Source organism: Erythrolamprus reginae, chromosome 1 (genome assembly GCF_031021105.1).
Source record: "Erythrolamprus reginae isolate rEryReg1 chromosome 1, rEryReg1.hap1, whole genome shotgun sequence".
Taxonomy (NCBI): Eukaryota; Metazoa; Chordata; class Lepidosauria; order Squamata; family Dipsadidae; genus Erythrolamprus; species Erythrolamprus reginae.
In genome coordinates, this window is record NC_091950.1 from 159,359,118 (window position 1) to 159,383,655 (window position 24,538).

At 40.1% G+C, this 24,538-nt stretch overlaps 1 protein-coding gene across 2 annotated transcripts in view; it reads right to left on the reverse strand.

Annotated features, from left to right (window-relative positions):
* Positions 1–24,538, reverse strand: part of MYLK (myosin light chain kinase) — a 225,589-nt gene that overhangs the window by 51,180 nt on the left and 149,871 nt on the right. For both annotated transcript variants that reach the window (XM_070730366.1, XM_070730359.1), the window contains exons 19-21: positions 11,346–11,396; positions 9,936–10,063; positions 6,146–6,299 (exon numbers count right to left, since the gene is read on the reverse strand). In XM_070730366.1, the coding sequence (XP_070586467.1) occupies positions 6,146–6,299; positions 9,936–10,063; positions 11,346–11,396 (333 nt within the window). The remainder of the gene's footprint in view (positions 1–6,145; positions 6,300–9,935; positions 10,064–11,345; positions 11,397–24,538) is intronic.

The following is a 24,538-nucleotide window of genomic DNA, read 5'->3' on the forward strand; positions in this document are numbered from 1 at the left end:
GGAGCTAGCTTTGCTATGCCGTCCCTCATTCTATGTAATTACACCTGGTGTATTTTTATTACCACTTATGCATTTATTTCTATTTATAGCCCACATTTATGCCCATGGGAACACAATGTCCCATTATAGAAGCAGGGTGCACCCAGGGTGCACAAATGAAGTCTGCACCCAGACAAAGATGCTAGTCCACTAGCACTGGAAATATTTAAATGATTGCCAGTAATTTCAACAATTTAAAACATACACCACAGCCTGGAAAGGTTAAGCAAACACTCACACAGAACTTCACACTTAGGTGCTCACATCATGCCAATCCTATGCTTCTTGCATTTCATTTTTCTAAATAAGTATTCCCATGCTTTCACAATCTGCCATAGTTAATTTCCTGTGTTGGTCTCTGAGATACAGCCAGAGAATGAAACAGAAGGAACCAACAATTGAGCTTATCCAGCAATTTTAAAGCTAGTCGTGTTTATTTGGTTCATTCCTGTAGTCATAAAGGGTGTGGTATGGCCTAACAAACATGCAGGAGGGCAATTATGTATGCATCTTACCACTGAAATCTTGAATCACACCAGGGAGAAAAATAAGCTTCAAAGCTTCCTCTTCAATATCAGGTGTTGATATTACAATATGCTGTGGCACATGACTGTTATTGCAAAACTGGTATATTTAACTTTATTAAACTGGTTCAAATAAATGGATATGCTGCTCATCTGGCTTTTGCAGGGGCGGCTAAGATCTTTGAGAGAGTCCCTTTTGTATTAATTAAAATGTGCGAGGGTGACTGCTTTTAGATTTTGAAATATTTTGTTAAGGATACTCACACAAGTCTCCTTTCTTTTACTTTTCAATCAGTTTGAAATACATTGTTATTAAGGCAAGTCTCTGTTATTTAAGATGACTTGCTGGGTGGGTACTGTTGGTGTTGTAATTGTGTTTTCAATAATGTTTCATTATCCTTGAAACAGTAAGGGCTTTTTAAAAAATCGATCTTACTTTCTGTCAAAATCTTGAACACCAATTGCTGGTGTAAAGGCAGACATAAATAAAATAAAAATCAAATAGCTCTGGGCAGACAATACCCCATTTCCCCCCAAATAAAACATCCTCTTATAAGCCCAATCAGGCTTTTGAGTGTATGGCAATAAGGCCAAGCGCTTATTTCAGACGGTATCTTATTTTCAGGGAAACATGGTAATAATATGGGATGTGGGTTCTTCCTTGTGCCCATTCTCAAAATCAGAGGCATTAGCATTCATTGCAAAATTCTAGCTTCACAGTTCCAACAGTTACTCACAGACTGTGAGTTCTCCATTCAGGATGGAAGCAGCATCTTCTCAATAAAGTTTATTTATTTATTTATTTTATTTATTTATTTTGTCCAATACGCAATGAGGGTTTTAGTGGGTATATATCTATATACACATAGTAAAATACATGATTAAGGTTATAGAGGAGATACTCATAGTAAAATATATCTAAGAAAGAAGAGAAGAGAAGATATAGGGATAAAATATATCAATGAAAAAAATAGAAGAAGAGATATAGGAATAGAAGAAAGGTATAGGAGATATAGGAGAGCAATAGGACAGGGGACGCAAGGCACTCGAGTGAACTTGTACTCGCCCTTTACTGACCTCTTAGGAATCTGGATAGGTCAACCGTAGATAATCTAAGGGTAAAGTGTTGGGGGTTTGGGGATGACACTATGGAGTCTGGTAATGAGTTCCACGCTTCGACAACTCGGTTACTGAAGTCATATTTTTTACAGTCAAGTTTGGAGCGGTTAATATTAAGTTTAAATCTGTTGTGTGCTCTTGTGTTGTTGTGGTTGAAGCTGAAGTAGTTGCTGACAGGCAGGACGTTGCAGCATATGATCTTGTGGGCAATACTTAGATCTTGTTTAAGGTGTCTTAGTTCTAAACTTTTTTCTAAACTTTCTCTTTAGATACCTTGGCTCCTTTTTTAATTTGAGGGATCGTATTACCATTCCACACTATTATTAGCTATTAAGAAACTTGCCAGCCAGATAGAGAGCAGGCATGAAGCAACAATTAATTCTTTTCCATGGGCTCCTCTGTTTAGCCAGAGAAGGTATTTAATATACTGCTAAAGCTGGCTGGATGATTTCCATGCCGACATTGCTGGCAAAGGCTGCACTTGAGATTCATTTGTGGGAGAAAAATGAAACCATAAAAGGCCATAACTGAACTCTAAGTTACTGCTCTCAGGGCTTGGGGTCACTGTAAACCTCTCTGCTTTCATTGGAAAAAAAACATTATGTAGCTTATATTTCCAAGGGAGGAAAGAACTGTAATTTAAAAGCATTATTCTATATAGATGCTAATGAATTCTATTTTAAGCAAAAATTTGGATTTAGATGGGCAAGTTTGCTAAAATAATCTTCATATAGTGAGCAAGTTCCATAAAACTGTATCTTTTTCAGCACTGGAGCTACAGTGAACTTTGATTCTCTATGAGAGCTTCTTTGCTCCTAAAAGGTGTCAGTTGAATAGACAAATTATCTAATATGGTATATTCTGATTAAACTTGCACTTTAATTTGCCTTTCATAACAAAATACTGCAAAGTTTTGATCATAGTCATGATGAGAAAGAACCCCAAGAAGCAAAAGGTTATGAGGTTGTGGTGCTCCTAAATCTACAAGTTGTTCATTTCTGTTCTTGAGCTACCTCCTTGAACCAGGAATACTTCGCTGAAGGTGATCTCATTCATGTTTACTCAGTACAGGAGGAAGCTATTCAAAGTGAATTGAGGGAAGACTGCCCAGAATAGAACAAATTATTAGACAAATTATCTAATGTGGTATATTTGATTATATTATTTTACAACACTTTTTGTAATTAAATCTTATTGCTAAAATGAAGAATTGTTGAATTATAATATTGAATCCCAATGATTTCTTATGCATTTGTGAAAATTTTGGAAAGTACCTTTTCATCTTCATACATTGCTGTATAACTTGCTTTGATAATATTTAGAAAATTTTAAACACTAAATTATAAATTGCTTCTAATTTCATCTGCAAAGTTGGGAAACTTTTATCAAGGCTCGTAAGAGAGAAAAAGAAGATGAGTTACATACTGGGTAACTTTAAAAACAATACCATCAAACCTCAATATAAAACGAAATTGCATTGTTTTTGCAAATAATGTTAGTATCAGAACCATGAAATAGACAGTGGCAACTAAATTAATAAATTTTGGAAAGGAAGGTTTCTAAAATCTTTATTAACTCCTTTGAGGTTACCAGGTCATACATTCAATATTTTGCAAATCTACTCATGTCTTTATGCTATCAGATAAGCGGGACCAAACTTTATGAATTTAAGATTAATATTTTTTTAGGGAAACAATGTTTCAACTTGAGTAAAAGGTGTTGATTTTCAAATCTATTGGACAAACATTTGGATTTTCCCTTAAACAATCCAAATTACTCAATATTTTATATTTTGTTTCTCTGCCCCTATAGTTCCTTCATATGTAACCTGAAATATCCCAACCCTACAACAGTGATCGGACTCATTCGAGCCAATGATGAATCTGCATACAGACGGGAAGTTGAACAACTATCCTTGTGGTGTGACCAGAACAATCTAGAACTGAACACACTCAAAACCGTAGAAATGGTGGTAGACTTTAAGAGAAACCCTTCCACCCTTCCACCTCTCACAATACTAGACAACACAGTATCAACAGTAGAGACCTTCAAATTTCTAGGTTCTATCATATCTCAAGACCTAAAATGGTCACCTAACATCAAAAACATCGTCAAAAAAGCACAACAAAGAATGTTCTTTCTGCGCCAGCTCAGGAAGCTCAAACTGCCCAAGGAGCTGCTGATTCAGTTCTACAGAGGAATCATTGAGTCTGTCATCTGCACCTCTATAACTGTCTGGTTTAGTGCTGTAACCCAACAGGACCGACACAGACTTCGGAGGATAATCAGAATTGCAGAAAAAACAATTGCTGCCAATCTGCCTTCCATTGAGGACCTGTATACTGCACGAGTCAAAAAGAGGGCGGGTAAAATATTTACTGACCTCTCACATCCTGGACACAAATTGTTTCAACTCCTACCCTCAAAACGTCGCTACAGAGCACTGCACACCAAGACAACTAGACACAAGAACAGTTTTTTCCCGAACGCCATCACTCTACTAAGCAAATAATTCCCTCAACACTGTCAGACTTTCTACTAAATCTGCACTTCTATTCTACTGGTTTTTCTCATCATTCCTATCACCCATTTCCTCCCATGTTGACTGTATGACTGTAACTTGTTGCGTATATCCTAAGATTTTTATTAATACTGCTTCTTCATTACTTATTTGACCCCTATGACAATCATTAAGTGTTGTACCACATGATTCTTGACAAATGTATATTTTATTTTATGTACGTTGAGAGCATATGCACCAAGACAAATTCCTTGTGTGTCCAATCACACTTGGCCAATAAAAATTCTATTCTATTCTATTCTATTCTATTCTACTACTTGCTGATTTTTTCATCTAAAAAGCTTTTTGGATCTGAAATAGCCTGAAATATGCTCAACTGTAGGAAAAAAGAAATCTTTCCAATAGTCAATCAATCAAATCATCTAGCCTAGTATAGCTGCCATTAGCACACACTGCTTTCAATTTCACATTTGATCATAACTCACACCAATGGTTATTATAAACAGGCATTTTATTGCTTATACTGATTCATGAAATTTAACTATTTTGACAGCTCACACTAATTTCCCAGTACAATAATAAAAAACCGGCCTGCAACAACCTGACCTAAGAAATGATATTCTAACATAAATTATAGCCATGCTTAAAATTACAGTAGATGGCTATTGGAAATAATAGATACAAATTTACACATTCTTATTAAAGAGATACAGATATAATAGGGTATTGTTGCTAAGAAAAGTAATCAGTGCTATCTGTTGCTGGGCTTCTTGCTAACCTTCTGCCCTCAATGGCTTAAATATCTTGGCATCCTTATGAAAGGGGTCCCTCAACATTTCATACCTTCTTGTGTATCCTGTGCAAAATGAGAAGCGTGATTTCCCGTTCCTGTCTAGGCATTCTCAGCCAACAGCTTTGCTCACCATTCTAACTATGAACAAGATCTTAATCCAGGGATAGTTCTGTCAATCAAGACAAAGAAGTGCAGAAACAAACAGGCTTCCATTAATCCTGTTGTCTGCCATGGCATGAGCTGCTCACATTATATTTATCATTGTGGGAGAGCCAAATACAGGTTATACTAAGTTAAATCTTTCTCTGGTGCGCTTGAGAGACAAATGAAAATATTAAGGGAAGTTGAGTAACATATAGGTGAGCTAGGACAAGGCATGACATTTTTTGGAGTGGGGGGAGATGTACAAAATAGATGAGGTGATTTTGCACTGTGAAGGTTCGGGCTTCAGGTTTCCATTCTGATTAAACTTGCACTTTAATTTGCTTTTCATAACAAAATACTGCAAAGTATTTTTCATAACCCCAAGAAGCAAAAGACTATGAGGTTGTGGTCCTCCTGAATCTACAAGTTGTTCATTTCTGTTCTTGAGCTACCTCCTTGAATCAGGAATACTTCGCTGAAGGTGATCTCATTCATGTTTATTCAATACAGGAGGAAGCTATTCAAAGTGAATTGAGGGAAGACTGCCCAGAATAGAAGCTACTGTTAAACACAGAAGAAAGTTGAAAATGAAAGTTCAAACCTACTGCTGCTGAAAAGCATGGGTGTTTCTGAGGATTGGATCAGTACTAAAAAATGATAATAGCAGCCTAGGTTCATCATTCACACTAAAAGCATGTTGGAACCAAAGAGCTTAACAATCTTACAGAAGTTAAACCTAGTTAATACCAGAACAATTTAATTCTATATTCTCAATCTGCATATAGTCAATAGAAGACAGTACTCTGACTTCTTACTGAAAGCATCCTTCTTATTTGTTGTATATTAATAATTTTCCTTTGAATTAGCATTGTTTTTAAAGTTAATTTATTTTATAATATCTAATTATCCATAATTAGATAATTAGCTCAGATACTCCAAATGAAAATACAACCTGATTCCAGAAACATGAAAAACAAAAATAAAACCATCATTGTTTGTACTTACCTACAACTGTAAGGTTAACTTGGGCTTGCTTACTTCCCAGCTTGTTTTCCACTACTAAAGTATAACATCCACAATGTTCCTGCTTTGTGGAGGAGATGGTTAGCTTACTGCTATTCTCAGCATTCTCAATTTTAATATGTTCATTTTCTTGGAGCTGCCAAATTAAACAGGTAGATTAATATAGATATTCTAAAGTATATAGTAAAGTAGGATTTCATAGACTACATACTGTATATTAATAAGAAATGATAAAGAAGTGTGTTTGGCTGATTATAACATTCTGTCTTTTCTTGCAATCACCTCTGTATATAATCTCATATGATATTAGTCTCATTTTTAGTCAAGAAAAGCCTTAGAGAAGACATTCCTATCACCCTGGTAGACTTTCAACCCAATCTTATCTAAGAATACTTAGAATGAAAAAATTGTGAACAATCTCACCCAATACAATAAAAATTTAAAATTGCACTTTAGATGGGAAAGAGAGAAAACAAAATTTTGATTTGGGGCTTTAACAAATATAGTGAATTACTAATATAAAAATGACAAGTAGTTATTATTTGGTATAACTAAACAGTTGAAACTGTAACTTTATTATGTATCTTACTGCACAAAAATGTCTGAAGTTACTGCTTGCTTCTTTTATATCTTTTCCTATTTCCCCTCACTTTATATCCTTTCTCCCCTTTCCTTTCCCTTTTTTCTATTGTCTTTATTTCTATTTGCATTTTATATTAATAAAACACTTTTAATAAAAATATATTTAAAAAAATTAAAGTTATGATATAGGGAACTTTTTTTTGCTGTCAAAGTAAGCCATATCTATAAATAAAAGTTAATAGTCCCAATCATAAATTTTCTTGTAGACAATCAAACAAATATTGCTTTCTTTTGATAGTAATTCTACCATTTGGATTTGCTTCAGTATCACATTTTTAAACTAATTAATTATACCCAGCAAAAGCTAGAGTTGCTGTAAGTATAAATAATGTATTAATTAATACCTAGTATTAAATGCCAGAAAGGCAATTTTAAATCACATATGCACACAGGTTTCTTTCCACTAAGTTCCTGAAGTCACACTAGAGACTAAGAAACTCTATTGTATTGGGAAGAGGCATAATTGGCAGTTTACACTCAAATAGCATTTACTTCACTGTTGGTCTTCCTGAATCTTACACTGGATTCCATTACTTCAGATGGAGAAGCATCAGTGATAAATTAGTACCATATGTATAAATTGGATTCATACTGTTCTATCCCGGGCCTACGCAGCTTGAGAACAAAGGAGGAATCGACGTGCTGATGTCAAAGCACTCTTTTTATATAGAAAGACTTATTTTATACAAGCCAAATTCATGCCTGTGAGTTCATCTTGGCAGCGAGAGTAATTAAAACTACTCACGGCTAGGCTGCTGCCAGAGATCAAAGTCCTTCATGAGATAAGGAGTCTCCAGTTTCACAGACTTACTTTCACAGCTTCACAGCATCTCTGCAGACAGGGCACTTTTACTCAAGGATTTTAGCAGGAAAATAACAGTTGGCTCGCGTAACCTGGCTGAGACCTCAAACATCATTGGACTCCATTGCAAAACGTTAAAACTCCACCCCAAATTACCCACACTACAGTGGTCAACAATTCCCTAGTTACAAACTACAGACTACTTCCTTTTTTCTTACTCTTCTAAAACGGGCATCTAGCAAAGGCTCCTGATCTTCTTCCTTCTCTAAGTCAGACTCTACTGTCATTGGTATATCTACCACCTCTGGTGGTCCTTCAGGTTCATCCAGGTCTACTTCTCCCTCACTCTCACTCTCTGCATCTGCTGGCAACACCACTGGCCCAAGGTACCAAGTTGGGCCGGCTTCATCCTCCTCAGAAACTATCATTACCAAAGGTGGATGAGGAGCACTCACAACACATACAAAGAAAAGCAGTTTATCCTTGATGTGATACTTGGGTCAATGATTTTAAGGTCATTCCATTAATTTCCTCTTAGAGAATAGCTTTTCCGGTTCATCCGTACAATTTCATTAAAAGTATTAAAGTAATAAAGATTTTTTTTTTTTAAAGTAAATGCTATTTGGTTTGGGTTTTCTTTCCATAACTTTTGGAACTTTTTTTTTTTACATCATTGTAAATCCTCTTTTGGTGATCTTACAGGATAAATAGTAAATTCATTATCCTCATAGAAGACAGTAATATTTTCAATTTTCAAAAAGCATTCTTTTGACTTTTCTTTATTTCTTTTATTAGTATTCAGGAAGTGTTCCAGATGTTTCATGTAACCAACTGAATACATCTGTTAGACAGTGTTTCATTTAAAACTGTGAATTACGGTAATATAATTCTTGTATTTAGGGATATTTTTATCAATGAAATTATTAGTGATAATGGTATGGTATGATGATATTGATAAAAACATTCAAGCCTTTGACAAACACCAAGTTTGTCAACAGCTGTTCGGTGCTAAAGCATTTAATAGTTGTGTGCACTTGTGTGTCCCTGAATTGAATGTCATGATCATTATGCTGTAGCACATTTTCCAATACTGATGATTTTTTAAATCTGTTGTGCCTCTTGTATTAATTCAATCAAGTACAGAAACTGTTTTGTGGAATTGATATACAACTGCCAAGAGCTAAAGGTAGAGGTTGGATGTGTGAGTGGGGTCTCTGCCATCCTGGGCTTTCCTGGATTTTTTTTTTTTTAGTTCACCAAAATAATACTGATCAAGCCGAGAACCAATCAGAGATAAGCCTTTACCTGCACTAATTAGAAATCATCTTGGCTAAAGACCAATCAGAAGTCACTGGCTATAAAAATGATTATAAAAATGGGAAGTTTTGCTCAGTTTCTATGGCCTGAATCTCTGAAGATGTCAGCCAGAATTGCTGGTGAAACATCAGGAAATGATGGCTGGAACCAGAGTCACTAAATATTTGAAGTTCAATATTATCCAACAGATGTTGACCACTTTACATCAGTATAAATAAGAATATAGCTGTCTTCCACTGTTTCCATAGCAGGCTAAGTTCAGACAAAGTAATATAAACTGTGCTCTGTGAGAAATATCAGAAGTTTAGAGAGGGTGCATAGCTTCATATATATTTGGGTTAATATTACATCTTTATCTCTAATAGTATATAATACTATTAGTGCAACTATACATTGCATTTTAAATAATATTATAGAGATATAATTAACTGTTATTTATAATTCAATTAATATTATTTAAATAATGAGGGGATTAAAATCAGGATTGGGACATTTTAGTTCAAGAAATTTAACATTACAGTTGTAGAGGTTTTTAAATTCAACCTGCATCTTGGAGTAGTGCAAAAAAAATTGAATCTTTCTATTCAAATTTCAATCCTTGACAATGGTTTTGTTGTACCTACTTTCCTTAAAAAAATATTTTTTAAAAAAGGACAGCAACATATTTAGCCCTGTTAATTTGTTTATTTCTGTCACCCCAAAACCAGAGATATTAATTAATTAATTAATTAATTAAACATATATCATAAAGACTTCCTTTACCACAAATGCATTCGGGTGGCTGAGGAATTCTGGAAGTTGCGGTCTATATATCTTCAAGTTGCCATGGTTAACAAACACTGGGCTACAGAGTTATTACCAGAATTTTAAATCATTTTGCCCTTCCCAATGTTTATTTGTTTACATACAAGCTTTTGTTTATTTACATACCACAATCTTGATCAAAAATTCCATACATCTTTTCTATCATTTAATTAATGATTAAAAGAGTAGCAGCAAAAATTCTATTACCTGCTTCCGAAATTTCATCCAAGTACACGTTAAAGGCAGGGTTCCTGATACTTTACATAATAGTTCTACTGATTCGCCAGATCTTACTTTCTGGTCTTCTGGGAACTGAACAATCTGAGGAGGAAGAGCTGATAAAAAGAGGAAACTGATTCAGATTTTAGGGCAACAAATCTTTTCCTTTTTCAATTGTGTGTGTTGGTCATATTGGACTAGATGAGTGACTAATTTGACAATGAAAGTCTTTGTGACGTCAAAGCTTCGCCCATGGAATTCCCTATTGGGATTCCCCACCTCCTTTCCAGCCTCCCGACCGGCCCAACAACTCCACGGCTCTTTTAAAAGGCTAACAGTTGGGTGGCAGGGCTTCTTGGCATCCTCCTGAACCTGAACGCCGACCACGAACTTTTGTCGAACTTCTGGGTTCGGCGTTCGGGAGAACACCGAGAAGCCCCCCCGGCTGTTTCAAAAGGCGACAGCTGGGCGGCGGGGCTTCTTGGCGACCTCCTGAACGCCGAACCCGGAAGTTCATCAAAAGTTCGGGTTTGGCATTCGGGTTCGGGAGGATGCCAAGAAGCCCCCCGGCTGTTTCAAAAGGTGACAGCCGGGCGGCAGGGCTTCTCGGCGACCACCCAAACCCGAACTTTTGCCGAACTTCCGGGTTCAGCGTTCGTAAGATAAAAAAAGTTCGGAAGAAGAGGCAAAAAATTTCCGAACCCCGGGTTCGTATCTCGAATTGTTCGTATGGCAAGGGGTTCGTATCATGAGGTACCACTGTATTATTAAACTTAAGGAATGATCCTTGACTTTGCTTTTTAATCTTTTCTTTCTGATTCCTTTGTCTTTATGTTCTCCAGACTGTAAGTCTCTAGGACAGGGATGGCAAACCTTTTTTCCCTCGGGTGCCAAAATAACACGTGTGTGCACTATCGTGCATGTGTGAGTGCCCACACCCATAATTCAATGTCTGGGGAGGACAAAAACAGCTTCCCCTGCCCTCCAGAAGTGCTCTGGAGGCCAGAAATTGCCTATTTCCCAACTTCTGGTGGACCAGTAGGCTTGTGTTTCGCTCTCCTCAGGCTCCAAAGGTTTCCCTGGAGCCTGGGGATTATAAAAATGCCCTCCCCATCCCCTCAGAGGCTCTCTGGAAGCAAAAAACACCCTCCCAGAACCTCTGTGTGAACCAAAAATCAGCTAGCCAGCACTCACATGCACGTTGGAGCTGACCTAGGGCAATGGCTTGTATGCCAGCAGATATGGCTCTGCGTGCCACCTGTGGCACCCAGGCCATAGGTTCGACATTACTGCTCTAGGACCACACGCAAACCTTTCAGCAAAATACAGGGTTTAAACATTTTCAATAAACACTCATGGCTCACAGTCTTCTCTTTGCTAATACGGAGCAATTAATACCTGCTTTGGGTGGAGTCTTTGGAGCTGGTTTCTTCTTTACAGTTGCCTCACCTAGTAAGGAAAAAAAGTGCAGCTAATTCAGATGTGAATTTCATATGAATGTTGAAATTCTTACTTATCCAACAAATCTTATCATATCTTATCTTAGGCAACACTTGCTTATAAATTATGCTTTAAGGATGAGGACATTAGTAATCTCTACACATGAAAAGATCCCTAGTGGTCACTGTATGAGGTTACAAAGGCAAGCTACATAACAAAGCTTATGATGAAGCTCCCAAAAGCTCTCACAGCTTTCCAAGTTATTTATTTGGCTAGGGTTCAAGGGAAGAGTAAACTCTAACATATCTCTTCTTACTGAACATATCTCTTCTTACTGAGGGCTTTTAAATCCACACTTTTTAGCCAAAAGCTTATGCACATAAAACATTAGGCTGAAACAATTTTCCTCACCACATCTACAAAGAAATAGAATTCTTGACCATGGCCTTGGGGAATTAATAGAAATATTTCTATCCTTTCTTCAAGCTAAGGGAAGGAGATATGTTTACTTTTTACAAAAGCAAACAAAAACAAAATAGGAATTTTAGTTATGGAAATTTTCAGCTTAAGATAACTGGGAACGATAGCATCAATTCATACAAACTAGAGTCATGATAATAAATATTTTCTGTACATAGAGTAATAATGAAATAGAAAAAAGATAATGCCCCACATAAATCTTTCTCTTAAACACATTTCTGCAACCAACAGCTTGAGCAGCTTACCAAAATACCGTAATTAAAAACTGAAAATTATTGAAATTCATTTACTTTCCTATATTCTGTGCTAATATCCATTGTACTTGGAAGTTTACATACAGGAAAGATATAAAAATTATGGAAGGATCACATTGAATGCACCTTGGGCTTATGAAGGGTAATAATTAATTTGGTAAATATATTTTTCTTTCTCACATAAGTACACAATCCATCCCTCTCTTAAAGGATATAGGAGTGTCTATGCATATGATCTTGATCTTTAGTGATCAAATACTCATGGATATCAGAACAAGGCTGAATAAAAGATTTCTTTCTTTAATTTATCATGTTGTTATATAGACTCTCATTCAATCAATAAAGCAGCAAATATATTAAAAATATCATATAAACATATAAAGTCATTATTAAAAATGAAAAAACCCACCATACAAATTATATACAGTATAAATGTAGTAACCTGACTTTAGGTATGGGGAGTGGGGGAAGTATGTTCCATATGGCAGTGATTATGGTCAAGAAGGGACCCACCATTAGATTTTGAGGAGGCAGCATTAGATAAGTAGCATATACCTAAAATAAAGACTTGTATGTATAGAAATGATCAAGAATAACAAATTTAGAAGAGACACCGACAGTTTCAAAGTGTATGGGAACAAATTATAAGTCTGTTAAACGAGAGATAAACTAGGATAAAATTCACTCAAAGAAAGGCAAAGAAGGAGAAAGAGGTGGTGAATGAAGAAGAGGAGTGGAAGGAAGTTGGAAGGGGATAGAAGGAGTAAGAAGGTAGAGAGAAGAGATGGAGATAGAGGGGGGGGAGTGTAGAAAAATGTAGAAAAACAGACTGATAAACAGTAATATAAAATAGATGCAAAAGAGGATATTGATTTAAGAATGATTTTAAAAATGTATAATTGTGTATATTATTGATATATTCTAAGGTATATGCATTTATCTATGTATGAAAACTGTGGAGAAAAAATACAAAATATACACTGCTCAAAAAAATAATGGGAACATTCAAAGAACACATCCTAGATCTGAATGAATGAAATATTCTCATTGAATACTTTGTCCTATACAAAGTTGAATGAGCTGACAACATGTGAAATTTATTGTCAATCAGTGTTGCTTCTTAAGTGGACAGTTTGATTTCAGAGAACTTTGATTAACTTGGAGTTATACTGTATTGCTTAAGTGTTCCCTTTATTTTTTTGAGCAGTATATATATATATAAAAGGGGACCCACCAAATGTAGGTCCCTAGCAACTGTTCTGCCGGCGTGTCCCAACCGCCTGTAATTACAGGGTAATTGGTCCAGAAAGACACACACCACACGATAGAAGGAAAACCAAAAGTCTTTATCAACAGAAAAGCAGAAAAAATTCCCTTTTTAAATGTCAAAGGGATTTTCTGGTACACACAAGGCACAGGTTAAATGCAATCCAATTTCTCACCCAGTAACTGGGAAATTGAGTCCAATTCCAAAGTCCAGAAAGTCCGCACACAATCTTGAACAGGGAAACAGCAAAACCACAATCTTGACGAAACTATGAATCAGATAAACTTCCGCAAGGCTAAATCAGCACGCTGCTCTTTTTATCTGTAGCACTAATTACAGCAGCCCCACCCAACCACAGGTGGCCTCACTTATCTCCTGTAATAATCCTTCAGTTGTTCTCTCCTATGCATCACTCTACGCATGTGTGGGTCCGTCATACATTCTTGTTCAGAATCCAGGGATGATAAGGAAGATTGATCTCCTCCTGGGCTGTCTGCCAAACTCCCCTCTTCCCTGCTACTCACGCTTTCTTCATCAGAGGAGCCTTCGTCGGGAGATTACCCCATCTCCACCTCCACATTCCTTGGGGCAGGAGCTGGGCCAGAGCCAACCACAACAGCAACATGCCTTCTTTTCCAATCTAATGAAATGAACTGATATAATCTAGAGCAGCGTTTCCCAAACGATGTGCCGCGAGACACGGTCAGGTGTGCCGCGAAGCTACTAGGGAAGCTCCAGCTGGGCGGGGCGCTGCCGGTGCCGACCTGGAGCTCCCGCTCGCAGCTGTCCCCCCGGCTCCTGCTCGATGCTGCGGTTTTCGGCGCTCTCCTGCTGGGCCCCAAAGAAGGAAGGCAGGAAGAAGGAGAGCTTCATTCTTCGCGCCTTTTTCCCGCCTTCCTTCTTTGGGGCCCAGCAGGAGAGCGCCAGAAACCGCGGCATCAGGCAGGAGCCAGGGGACAGCTGCGAGTGGGAGCCCCAGGTCGGAAGCACCGGCAGCGCCCCGCCCAGCTGGAGCTTCCCTGGCGTCGGCGGCAAGTGTCCTTTGGGGCCCGGCGGGAGGGCACTGGTGGTGGGAGTGGGGGGATGTGTGGCTGCAGCAGCTGCAGGCAGTCACGGGGAGATGGCGGCAGCAAGAGGGAGCTCCAGGCGGCGGCGAGAGGGAGCTCTCTCTCTCTCTCTCTCAGCTGACTGCAAGCGGGAGCCCTGACGGTGGCGGTTGGACGTGCTGCTGGATGCCATACATGCTGGCGCTGCGGGCCTGGCATATACTGCGTCCAGCAGCACGTCTAGCTGCCGCCGTCAGGGCTCCCGCTTGCAGTCAGCTGAGAGAGAGAGAGAGAAAGAAAGAGAGACATATAAGAGAGGCAGAGAAAGAGAGACAGAGCGAGAGAGACAGCAAGAGAGGCAGAGAAAGAGAGACAGAGCGAGAGAGACAGCAAGAGAGGCAGAGAAAGAGAGAGAGAGAAAGAGAGAGAGAAAGAAAGAGAGACATAGCAAGAGAGGCAGAGAGAGAGAAAAAGAGAGACATAGCAAGAGAGAAAGAGAGACTTAGCAAGAGAGAAAGAGAGAGAGAGAAAGAGAGATAGCAAGAGAGGCAAAGAGAAAGAAAGAGACATATAGCAAGAGACAGTGAAAGAGAGAGAGCAAGAAAGAGAGAAAAAGCAAGAAAGAGATAGCAAGAGAGACAGAGAGAGAGAGAGTAAGGGAGAGAGAAAGACATAGAGGAAGGGAAGGAGGGAGAGAGAAAGAGAGCAAAAAAGAGAGGAAGAAAGAAAGAGGGATGGAGAGAGAGAAAGAAAGAAGGGAAGGAAAGAAAAGAGCGAAAGGGAGGAAGAGAGAGGGGGTTTTTTGTCCAAACTTTTCTTTAGCCCCCCCCCCGCCCCCCTTTCAATGTTCCCCAGGATTTTGAAAATATGAATAATGTGCCGTGGCTCAAAAAAGGTTGGGAAACACTGATCTAGAGTGTCGTCTAGGTGTGATTTATAACTAGCTCTATCACTAAGATTCGGATATCCTCATTTTAAATTGATGGTTCAGGATAGGCATTTACATCATGTGGGGGGGGGTTTAGGGGGAAAAATACAAATACTCCAACTCTGAATCATTTAATGAGTCAATTATATAAAACTTCATTTTAAAACTTCATGTCATTAAAAGACTGTAGCTTTAACCTGAAGAAATGTGTGTACCACATGGGAGAAAAATCTACTGCCTGGGCCTGCAGCTATGAAACATTTGTCATGCCATTTACTACAGTCCCATAAGAAGAGATGTTCAGAAGCGCTGTGTTTGTTCCTGTCCCAGTCTCCTTCTCTTGTTTGCCTTTTCAGGCATTTTACTAAAAATAGAAATGCAGAACTCCCAACTCCTATAACCTCTCAATAAATAGCTCTCTGTGCAGTTCCAGCCAGAGCAAATCCACAAAAATGGGAGAAAATGCATGCAACTGCATAGAGACCATCTCCATCCACATAGCCTTAAAACTATGTTCCACCAAGATTGCTTCACCCAGATACAGGTTCCCCAATGGGATGTCTGTGCTATGAATGTAGTCCACCCTATAGACCATGCTTGCAAATGTACTTTGTCACTAACCATTTCTTTTTTTCATGTAGAAAAAAAGGCAAACAGGTAGTTCAAAGGCGGTTCAAGTTGTCTGCCAGAGTAAATTTCTGAAATGATTTTCCATCCAAAACAAAAGAAGACATAAGTGAAAATTGGTATAGATGGAAGGCAGCCTTTGGCTAGTAATGTGAGAAATAAATAGCTTAGCCCTAAAAAACAAGAAGGTTCTTGAATAGAATAGAGCCCTGGTGTGCAGTGGTTAGAATGCAGTATTGCAAACTAATTCTGCCCACTGCCAGCAGTTTGATCCTAACAGGCTCAAGGTTGACTCAACTTTCCAATCCTTCTGAGGTTGGTAAAATGAGGACCCAGATATGGTGACTCTGTAAATTACTTAAGAGAGGGATGTAAAGCACTGTGAAGCTGTATATAAGCCTTGTTGCTATTGTTATAGCGTGAGAAAAGAAAAGGCCAAAATCCTGGAGGTACAAATGATATTTTCCTTATTTTCCCATCTAGCCACTGATAATAGCTATTAACAGACTCCTGCAAGTTTTTTTTCCCCTTGAAAAAGTTGTTCTAGAAAATTTATTGCCTTTCAAGAAAATGTAGCATTTATAAGCCAGGTTGAAGTGAACATATAAACAACCAGATTACCATCCTTAAAAGAATAATCATGTTACTGATGCTTGGCCATCTGCCCTATTTTGCCAGGTAGTAAGAGAAATTATTCCACAAAGTATCTAATTGCAAATCATAAAATTCTAATAATTGTATAATTCCTATTTTTTTTAAATCAAGGCAATTCTTCCTAATATACAGAAACACACATATTTCATTTTGAATGTTTCTGTTTTTTAGTATGTGGATATTATTATTATTATTATTATTATTATTATTATTATTATTATTATTATTATTATTATATTACTCCTCTTCCCATTACATAAAGTGGAAATAATCAAAACAAAATGAGAGTGAGTACATAAACACACACACACATTTTAAAATTCCCAGAATAATTTAATATTTCAGTAATGATCAATTATATTAAAAATTCTACTGCAAAATATCAGATGAAGACTCCCTTGGTCTGACCTCTATTCCTTGTGACCACATGACCATGTCCATGTAATTCACCAAGCAAAAATATGGAGGTGGTTTTTCACTGCCATTTTTCAGGAAGATTTTTTTCAATTCTTCAATTTAACGCTAGCCCCAGGATTTTGTGGTAGTCTTCAATATGATTACACTCCTATTAATAACGTGTTGGTGTTCCCCCTTTATCATTTGATGATGGTCGTTAACAATGAATTCCTATCTCTGACTATTCAACTCTAAGTCCTCTGATATTCAGTAAGACTTAATGCCAAGGAAACATTGGCCAGGATAAATCTCCTTCTGCCACAGAAATAAATGATAAAAATCCAAAATATATCTGCAATCTGCCTTTCAGACTTCTTATTTTTTGTATGTGTTTCTTTTTCTGAATTTGGGCACTTTTTCAAACAAAACCCTGGGATAGAATTGCCTACTATTTTTTTTTCTTAAGAAAGCCCATAAAACTGTAGAAGCTTTCTTATACACTAAAGATATTAAGTATCATCACCGGTAATTGTTCTGCAGTATGGTAACTTTATTTAAAAAATAATTAGTTTAAACATTGTTTATAAAAAAATTAAATGTGATTCAAGCAACCTGGTGGAGCCTAGGGAATTGTGTTGTCCACAGTGGATTTCTTCCTATAATATCTACTACTACAGTGGTGTAGTTTGTGTTTATGCTGTTTTAAAAACAACATAAAGAGCCACTGGAAATCATACCACAATGAATATGGAGGGCGGTGGGGGGGCAGAGGCTCTACTTAACCAATCGGCTTCAAGCCTCTTCTATTTACCTCAAGAATTTCATTGAAATCAAGTGAGCCATAGAGCTGCTCCTCCAACTGAGACATCCAAGATAAGGGAATTAATTGTAGGAATTAAAAATAAGGGAAAAGCTAATTTTAGCATGAAAAAACAACTGGGTTCAAGAATTTGATTACATATTTTGTATCTTTATCAAATATCTATTTAAGAAAGCATGTAAGGAACTTAAGGGTTCCTTCAGATGAAATTACTGCTGTTGTGGGAAGCTATGTCTCTGAATGAATTGTGATTGCAATACCCTTAACTAAAATTAGCCAAAATTTGTTGCTTTCTAAATCATTACTCTTCTCCCTATGAACTGCTCCCCACATTAATATACAGTATATTATAGTCTCCACCTCCTAGAACACATGAACATATTACTGTGTTACATAAGTAAAGGAAGGGCAAAATCGTCTGGTTAAATGAGCAAAAGACTTTTCATGGAGCCTGCTTTAACATATTTTCATTCTTTCCGATCCTAACATGAAAGCACAAAACATACTCCACCCCATGTCCAGTCAACGAAGCAGTGGAAGTGATGTGCCAGTGCCTGGAGGCTGTTGGGGCCTGGATGGGTGTCAACAAACTCAAACTCAACCCAGACAAGACGGAGTGGCTGTGGGTTTTGCTTCCCAAGGACAATTCTATCTGTCCGTCTATTACCCTGGGGGGGGGAATTATTGACCCCCTCAGAGAGGGTCCGCAACTTGGGCGTCCTCCTCGATCCACAGCTCACATTAGAAAAACACCTTTCAGCTGTGGCGAGGGGGTCGTTTGCCCAGGTTCGCCTGGTGCGCCAGTTGCGGCCCTATCTGGACCGGGAGTCATTGCTCACAGTCACTCATGCCCTCATCACCTCGAGGCTCGACTACTGTAACGCTCTCTACATGGGGCTACCTTTGAAAAGTGTTTGGAAACTTCAGATCGTGCAGAATGCAGCTGCGAGAGCAATTATGGGCTTCTCCAAGTATGCCCATATCACTCCAACACTCCGCAGTCTGCATTGGTTGCCGATCAGTTTCCGGTCACAATTCAAAGTGTTGGTTATGACCTATAAAGCCCTTCATGGCACTGGACCAGAATATCTTCGGGACCGCCTCTTGCCGCACGAATCCCAGCGACCGGTTAGGTCCCACAGAGTTGGCCTTCTCCGGGTCCCGTCGACTAAACAATGTCATCTGGCGGGACCCAGGGGAAGAGCCTTCTCTGTGGGGGGCCCGACCCTCTGGAACCAGCTCCCCCCTGAGATTAGGATTGCCCCCACCCTCCCTGCCTTTCGTAAACTCCTTAAGACCCACCTTTGCCGTCAGGCATGGGGAAACTAAAACACCTCCCCCTTGCCCATGTTGTTTTGTTGATTGATTGACTGTGTGCCTGTTTTTTATATATACTGTTTTTATGAGATTATTAATTTAAATTGTAACTGGATGGGTGGGCATTGGATTTGGTATTGTGTACTGTACTGTTTTTTATTATTGTTGTGAGCCGCCCCGAGTTTGCGGAGAGGGGCGGCATATAAATCCAATAAACCTAACTTAAACCTAACCATACTCGATAACCTCTGACCCCTAACCAACCTGTCAACCTGCCCTTTTGGACTGCCCTGTGAGTGCTCCAAGTTGAATGCAACTTGCTTCCATTACTTTATTTTGCCTTACTTTATAGGATGCAAAGAAGCATTAAAGGCAGCTCTTCAATTTTGTATGGGAAATTAGTTCTGAATAATGATTATGATGAATCTCATTGCAGGGGGGGAAAAGTCAGTATCACAAAAGAGAAAACCAGCTAAATTCCAAGTTTAAAGCACAGGCCTGGGATAAGCAGGTCTCAAAAATAAAAATAAAATGATAGAAAATAATAAAAAAAGAATCCCTATCCTAGTTATTCCTCAGTTATCGCTGTTCCAATCTCCATTGCAGAGACAAGGAATAATATACCTCACTACATTAAGAAAACTCAGTTGCTCAAGTCACTTCATTACGGGTTACATAGTCCTCCTCTTAAATCTAATCCAGGAACTATTTGCTATTTGAAATTTGCCAACATAACCACATCAAATGCTCTGGAACAGTGTATTAAATTCAGAATAGCAGCTGCAGATGTATTGATGTACGTTTTTGCTACAAAGCTCCTAATCACCTTTTCTAATCTCTCTCAAGTTTTGGTATTGAGGTTAGTCTATAGGTTGGATTCAAGATTGTCTGATGAACACCAGAAGGTCATTAGTATGGATAAAAACATTGAAAATGAAATGGGTGTAAATGAATAAGCTGTAAAAAACAAGGCCCAGCTAAATAGCTGGCACTGATGTTAAGTTCTGATACCAATGCATAATGCTTTATTATGTAATGTTTTTCTTTTGCTTGCTCTGTTTGTATGTTTGTCTTTTTTTTCATTGTTTTGCTTTTAATGTAAATACAGTGGTATCTTAAGATACGAACTTAATTGGTGCCGGGGGGAGGTTCGTAAGACGAAAGGTTCGTAAGACGAAACATTGTTTCCCATAGGAAACAATGTAAAGTCAATTAATCCGTGCAACCAAAAAAACCCCGCAAAAAAACGGCTTTCCGCGACTGCTGGGAAGCGGCGCAGCTGTTTTAAAAGGTGACAGCTGGCCTGGGGGGCTTCCCAGCACAGGGTTCGGGGGTGCTGGGAAGCCCCCCAGGCCGGCTGTCACCTTTTAAAAGAGCCGCGCCGCTTCCCAGCTGTCTCCTGAAGCCGAACGCGGAAGTTCGGCTTTGGTGTTTGGCGTTCGGAGACAGCTGGGAACCTAGCGGTCTCCCGAACGCCGAAACCAGAAGGGGCAAGGTGGGGGAGGGGAGAACGGGAGGCTCAGCATTCCGTCAGTCGCAGCGCTGGCTGTCAACTTTTCTTTTTAGCACTGGGGAGGCAAGTCAGCTCCTGCCCAGTTTTAAAAAGAAAAGTTGACAGCCAGCGCTGCGGCTGACGGAATGCTGAGCTTCCCGTTCTCTCTCCGCCCCTCGCCCCTTCGCCCCTCTGTGTTCCTAGGAGAAGTGCTGGTGAGGAGCAGAAGGTCTGTCTTGCCTCAATCCCCAGCACTTCTCCTAGGAACACAGGGAGGCGAAGGGGCAAGGGGGGGGAGAGAGAACAGGAGGCTCAGGAAGGGAGCTCGGGAAGGAGCCCACGGTCAGTCGGCTGCGGGCGGGAGGAAGGCGATTGTTCCGCTGCCGCCAGCATGGCCTGGCTGGCAGCGGAAGATGTAACGGAGCCCACGGGGGATTCGCCTTCCTCCCACCCGCAGCCGACTGATCGTGGGCTCCTTCGCAACCTCGGAGAGCTTCCTGGTTTTCGTGAGCTTTCATGCCCTGGAAGCTCTCCGAGGTTGCGAAGGAGCCCACGATCAGTCTCGGCTGTGGGCGGGAGGAAAGCGAATGTCACGGGGCTGGGCTCGGCTCCCCCCTTACCAGCCCTGCCGCGGAAGGCTCCATTCTGTTCCCTGCCGGCCCGATTGAGCGGCCGGCGGTCTCCATTCAGGGAACAGAATGGAGCCTTCCACGGCGGGGCTGGTAAGGCGGGGAGCCGAGGGGGGAGCCGAGCCCAGCCCCTTGGCATTTGCTTTCCTCCCGCCCGCAGTTGACTGATCGTGGGCTCCTTCGCAACCTCGGAGAGCTTCCTGGTTTTCGTGAGCTTTCATGCCCTGGAAGCTCTCCGAGGTTGCGAAGGAGCCCACGATCAGTCTCGGCTGCGGGCGGGAGGAAAGCGAATGTCACGGGGCTGGGCTCGGCTCCCCCCCTTACCAGCCCTGCCACGGAAGGCTCCATTCTGTTCCCTGCCGGCCCGATTGAGCGGCCGGCGGTCTCCATTCAGGGAACAGAATGGAGCCTTCCGCGGCGGGGCTGGTAAGGGGGGGAGCCGAGGGGGGAGCCGAGCCCAGCCCCGTGGCATTCGCTTTCCTCCCGCCAGCCCCTCAAGTTGGATGCACCCTCGCTGGCCCGCTCGGCCGCGCCTCCTCGCCCGCCGCCCGCCCAGGATGCAGACCTGCTGCCTCACCCCACGCCCGCCGATCCTGCGCCTCCTGCTTTCCCCCCCCAGCCAAAAATACAAAGGCTGTCAGCCGCCGCCCGCGGAGCAATGGGAAGCTGAAGCCGGCGGCGGTTTCAGACTCCCTTTGCTCCAGGCTGCTCTGCCCTGCCTGTCAGACCGTCTTTGTGTTTTTTGCTGGGGGGGAGAGCAGGAGGACCTTCCTGACTCCCTCCCCCAGCACCGGACCTCCTGCCCTCTCTCCCAGACAAAACCCCAAAGTGGCCTCCCGAACCCGGAAAGAAGCCCCGCCGCCGGCTGTCACCTTTTAAAACAGCCGGGCGGCTTTCCAGCAGCCTCCGAACGCTGAACCCGGAAGTTCGGGTTTGGCATTCGTAACATGAAAAAAGTTCGTAGGAAGAGGCAAATTTTTTCTGAACCCCGGGTTCGTATCACGAGTTGTTCGTAAGACGAGGGGTTCGTATCTTGAGGTACCACTGTAACTAATAAAGATTTTTTGTTTATTATTATTATTATTATTATTATTATTATTATTATTATTAATTAGATTTGTATGCAGCCCCTCTCCTATGCAACATTGAAAATCCATGCTAAGCTTGTAGCAACAGGCAATGGGACATAAGTTTGGCGGGCCCCAGGGGAAAAGCCTTCTCTGTGGCGACCCCGGCCCTCTGGAATCAACTCCCCCCCAGAGATTAGAACGGCCCCCACCCTCCTTGTCTTTCGCAAATTACTCAAGACCCACCTTTGTGGCCAGGCATGGGGGAGTTAGGATATTCCTTCCCCTAGGCCATTACAAGTTATGTATGGTATGTTTGTGTATATGTTTGGTTTTTATAATAAGGGTTTTTAGTTGTTTTATTAAATTGGATTATTACATGTTGCTTTTTATCATTGTTGTTAGCCGCCCCGAGTCTGCGGAGAGGGGCGGCATAAAAATCCAATAATAATAATAATAATAATAATAATAATAATAATAATAATAATAATGATGGGATACAAAACAATTCATAATCTATATATAAGAAACTACTGTACAGCAAAAAAATTAAATCATATGAAGATGTAATGATATCATTAAAGAAATATTTGCCAATGAAACAATATCGCAGTTCATTTTAGGGCTTGCACAATTACGAATAATTTAATTTTTAAAGTGGCTGCTGCATCGCAAATGAAAAAATAATAAAGCTTGTTAGTGCAATAGCAAAAACCTTATGTGCTTTGTGTAAAGCACAGATAAGCTTTCATGATCTACTTCTGTAGTGGCAATCAATAACAATCAAGCTTTCCTTCTGCCTGCTCCCAGATAGCAATGCAGAAAATAAACTGTAAATAAAACCTTCATGGAAAATTCTGCTCTTTGCCAGTATTAACTAAGTCACAGCTTGTGTCCGGATGGCATAAACTATAAGGCATAATAATCTGGCTGAATCTCAATAGCATACCTCGCAGAAGCTTTAACTGGGTGCCAAGAAGGAATGGTTTGTTCAACTAGAACATTCTCCCCATTGCTCTACACAAAACAACTGGATTTTACAGTTGCACAATACTAGTCTGAAAAAAGTGCCTAGCTATAAGGAAAAGCCATAAGTATACATCTTCCGGAATGTAAAAAACCAAGACAATTTATCTGCCAGAATCAGGTTCTTTTTCTCTAATGCCATGAAATTATTACACTATAATTGGAATTAATCTTGGGGACAGTGTTGAACTCAAACCATTTTAGAGCTACCCTAGGCTCTTTTCCTCAATGTGTGTTTGTGTATGCCTGTCTTTAAAAGAAATTATAATAGCAATTTATAGGATTTGGAATTGTATCAATGCCACTTTTCCCCCCCCAAACAAAAGAAATGAAAAATAAATTTAAGCACTTAGTGCCTTGGTACCATACTATCTAAACAGAGATAATAATGTAAATATTTTTACAAAATATAAAACATTTATAATACAATAATATACTGCTCAAAAAATAAAGGGAATACTCAAATCCTAGATCTGAATGAATGGAATATTCTCATTGAATACTTGGAGTTATATTCCGTTGTTTAAGTCCCCCTAGCCACAGCTGTTAGATGTTGGTCTAATCTTAATTCTGGGGCTAGGAGGACGCTCAAATTGTGGACCCATTCTGAGTGGGGACAAATTCTCTCCCCCTAGAGCCAAGGATGGACAGTCAATACAGTCTTTAGGAGGCAGTACCCAAAGCCACTCGGTCTTGTCTGGGTTAAATCTGAGTTTGTTGACACCCATCCAGTGTTACAGCTTCCAGACACTAGCACATCATGTCCACTGCTTCACTGAACTGACATGGGGTGGAGATAAACAACTGGGTATCATCAGCATATTGCTGATACCTCACCCTAAAACATCAGATGACCTCACCAGTGGTTTCATTTAGATATTAAATAGGAGGGAAGAGAGGACCGAGCCCTGAGGCATCCCACAAACAAGGGGTCTAGGGGTCAACCTCTGTCCTCCTGCCAACACCAACTATGAATGACCAGAGTGATAGGAGGAAAACCATCACAGCACGGTGCCTCCCAACCCCAGCTCCCTTAGTCGTCCCAGAAGGATATCATGATCAATGATACCGAAAGCTGCTGCGAGGTCAAACAGCACCAAGATAGAGGAATGATCCCTATCTCGGGCTCGCCAGAGATCACCCATCAG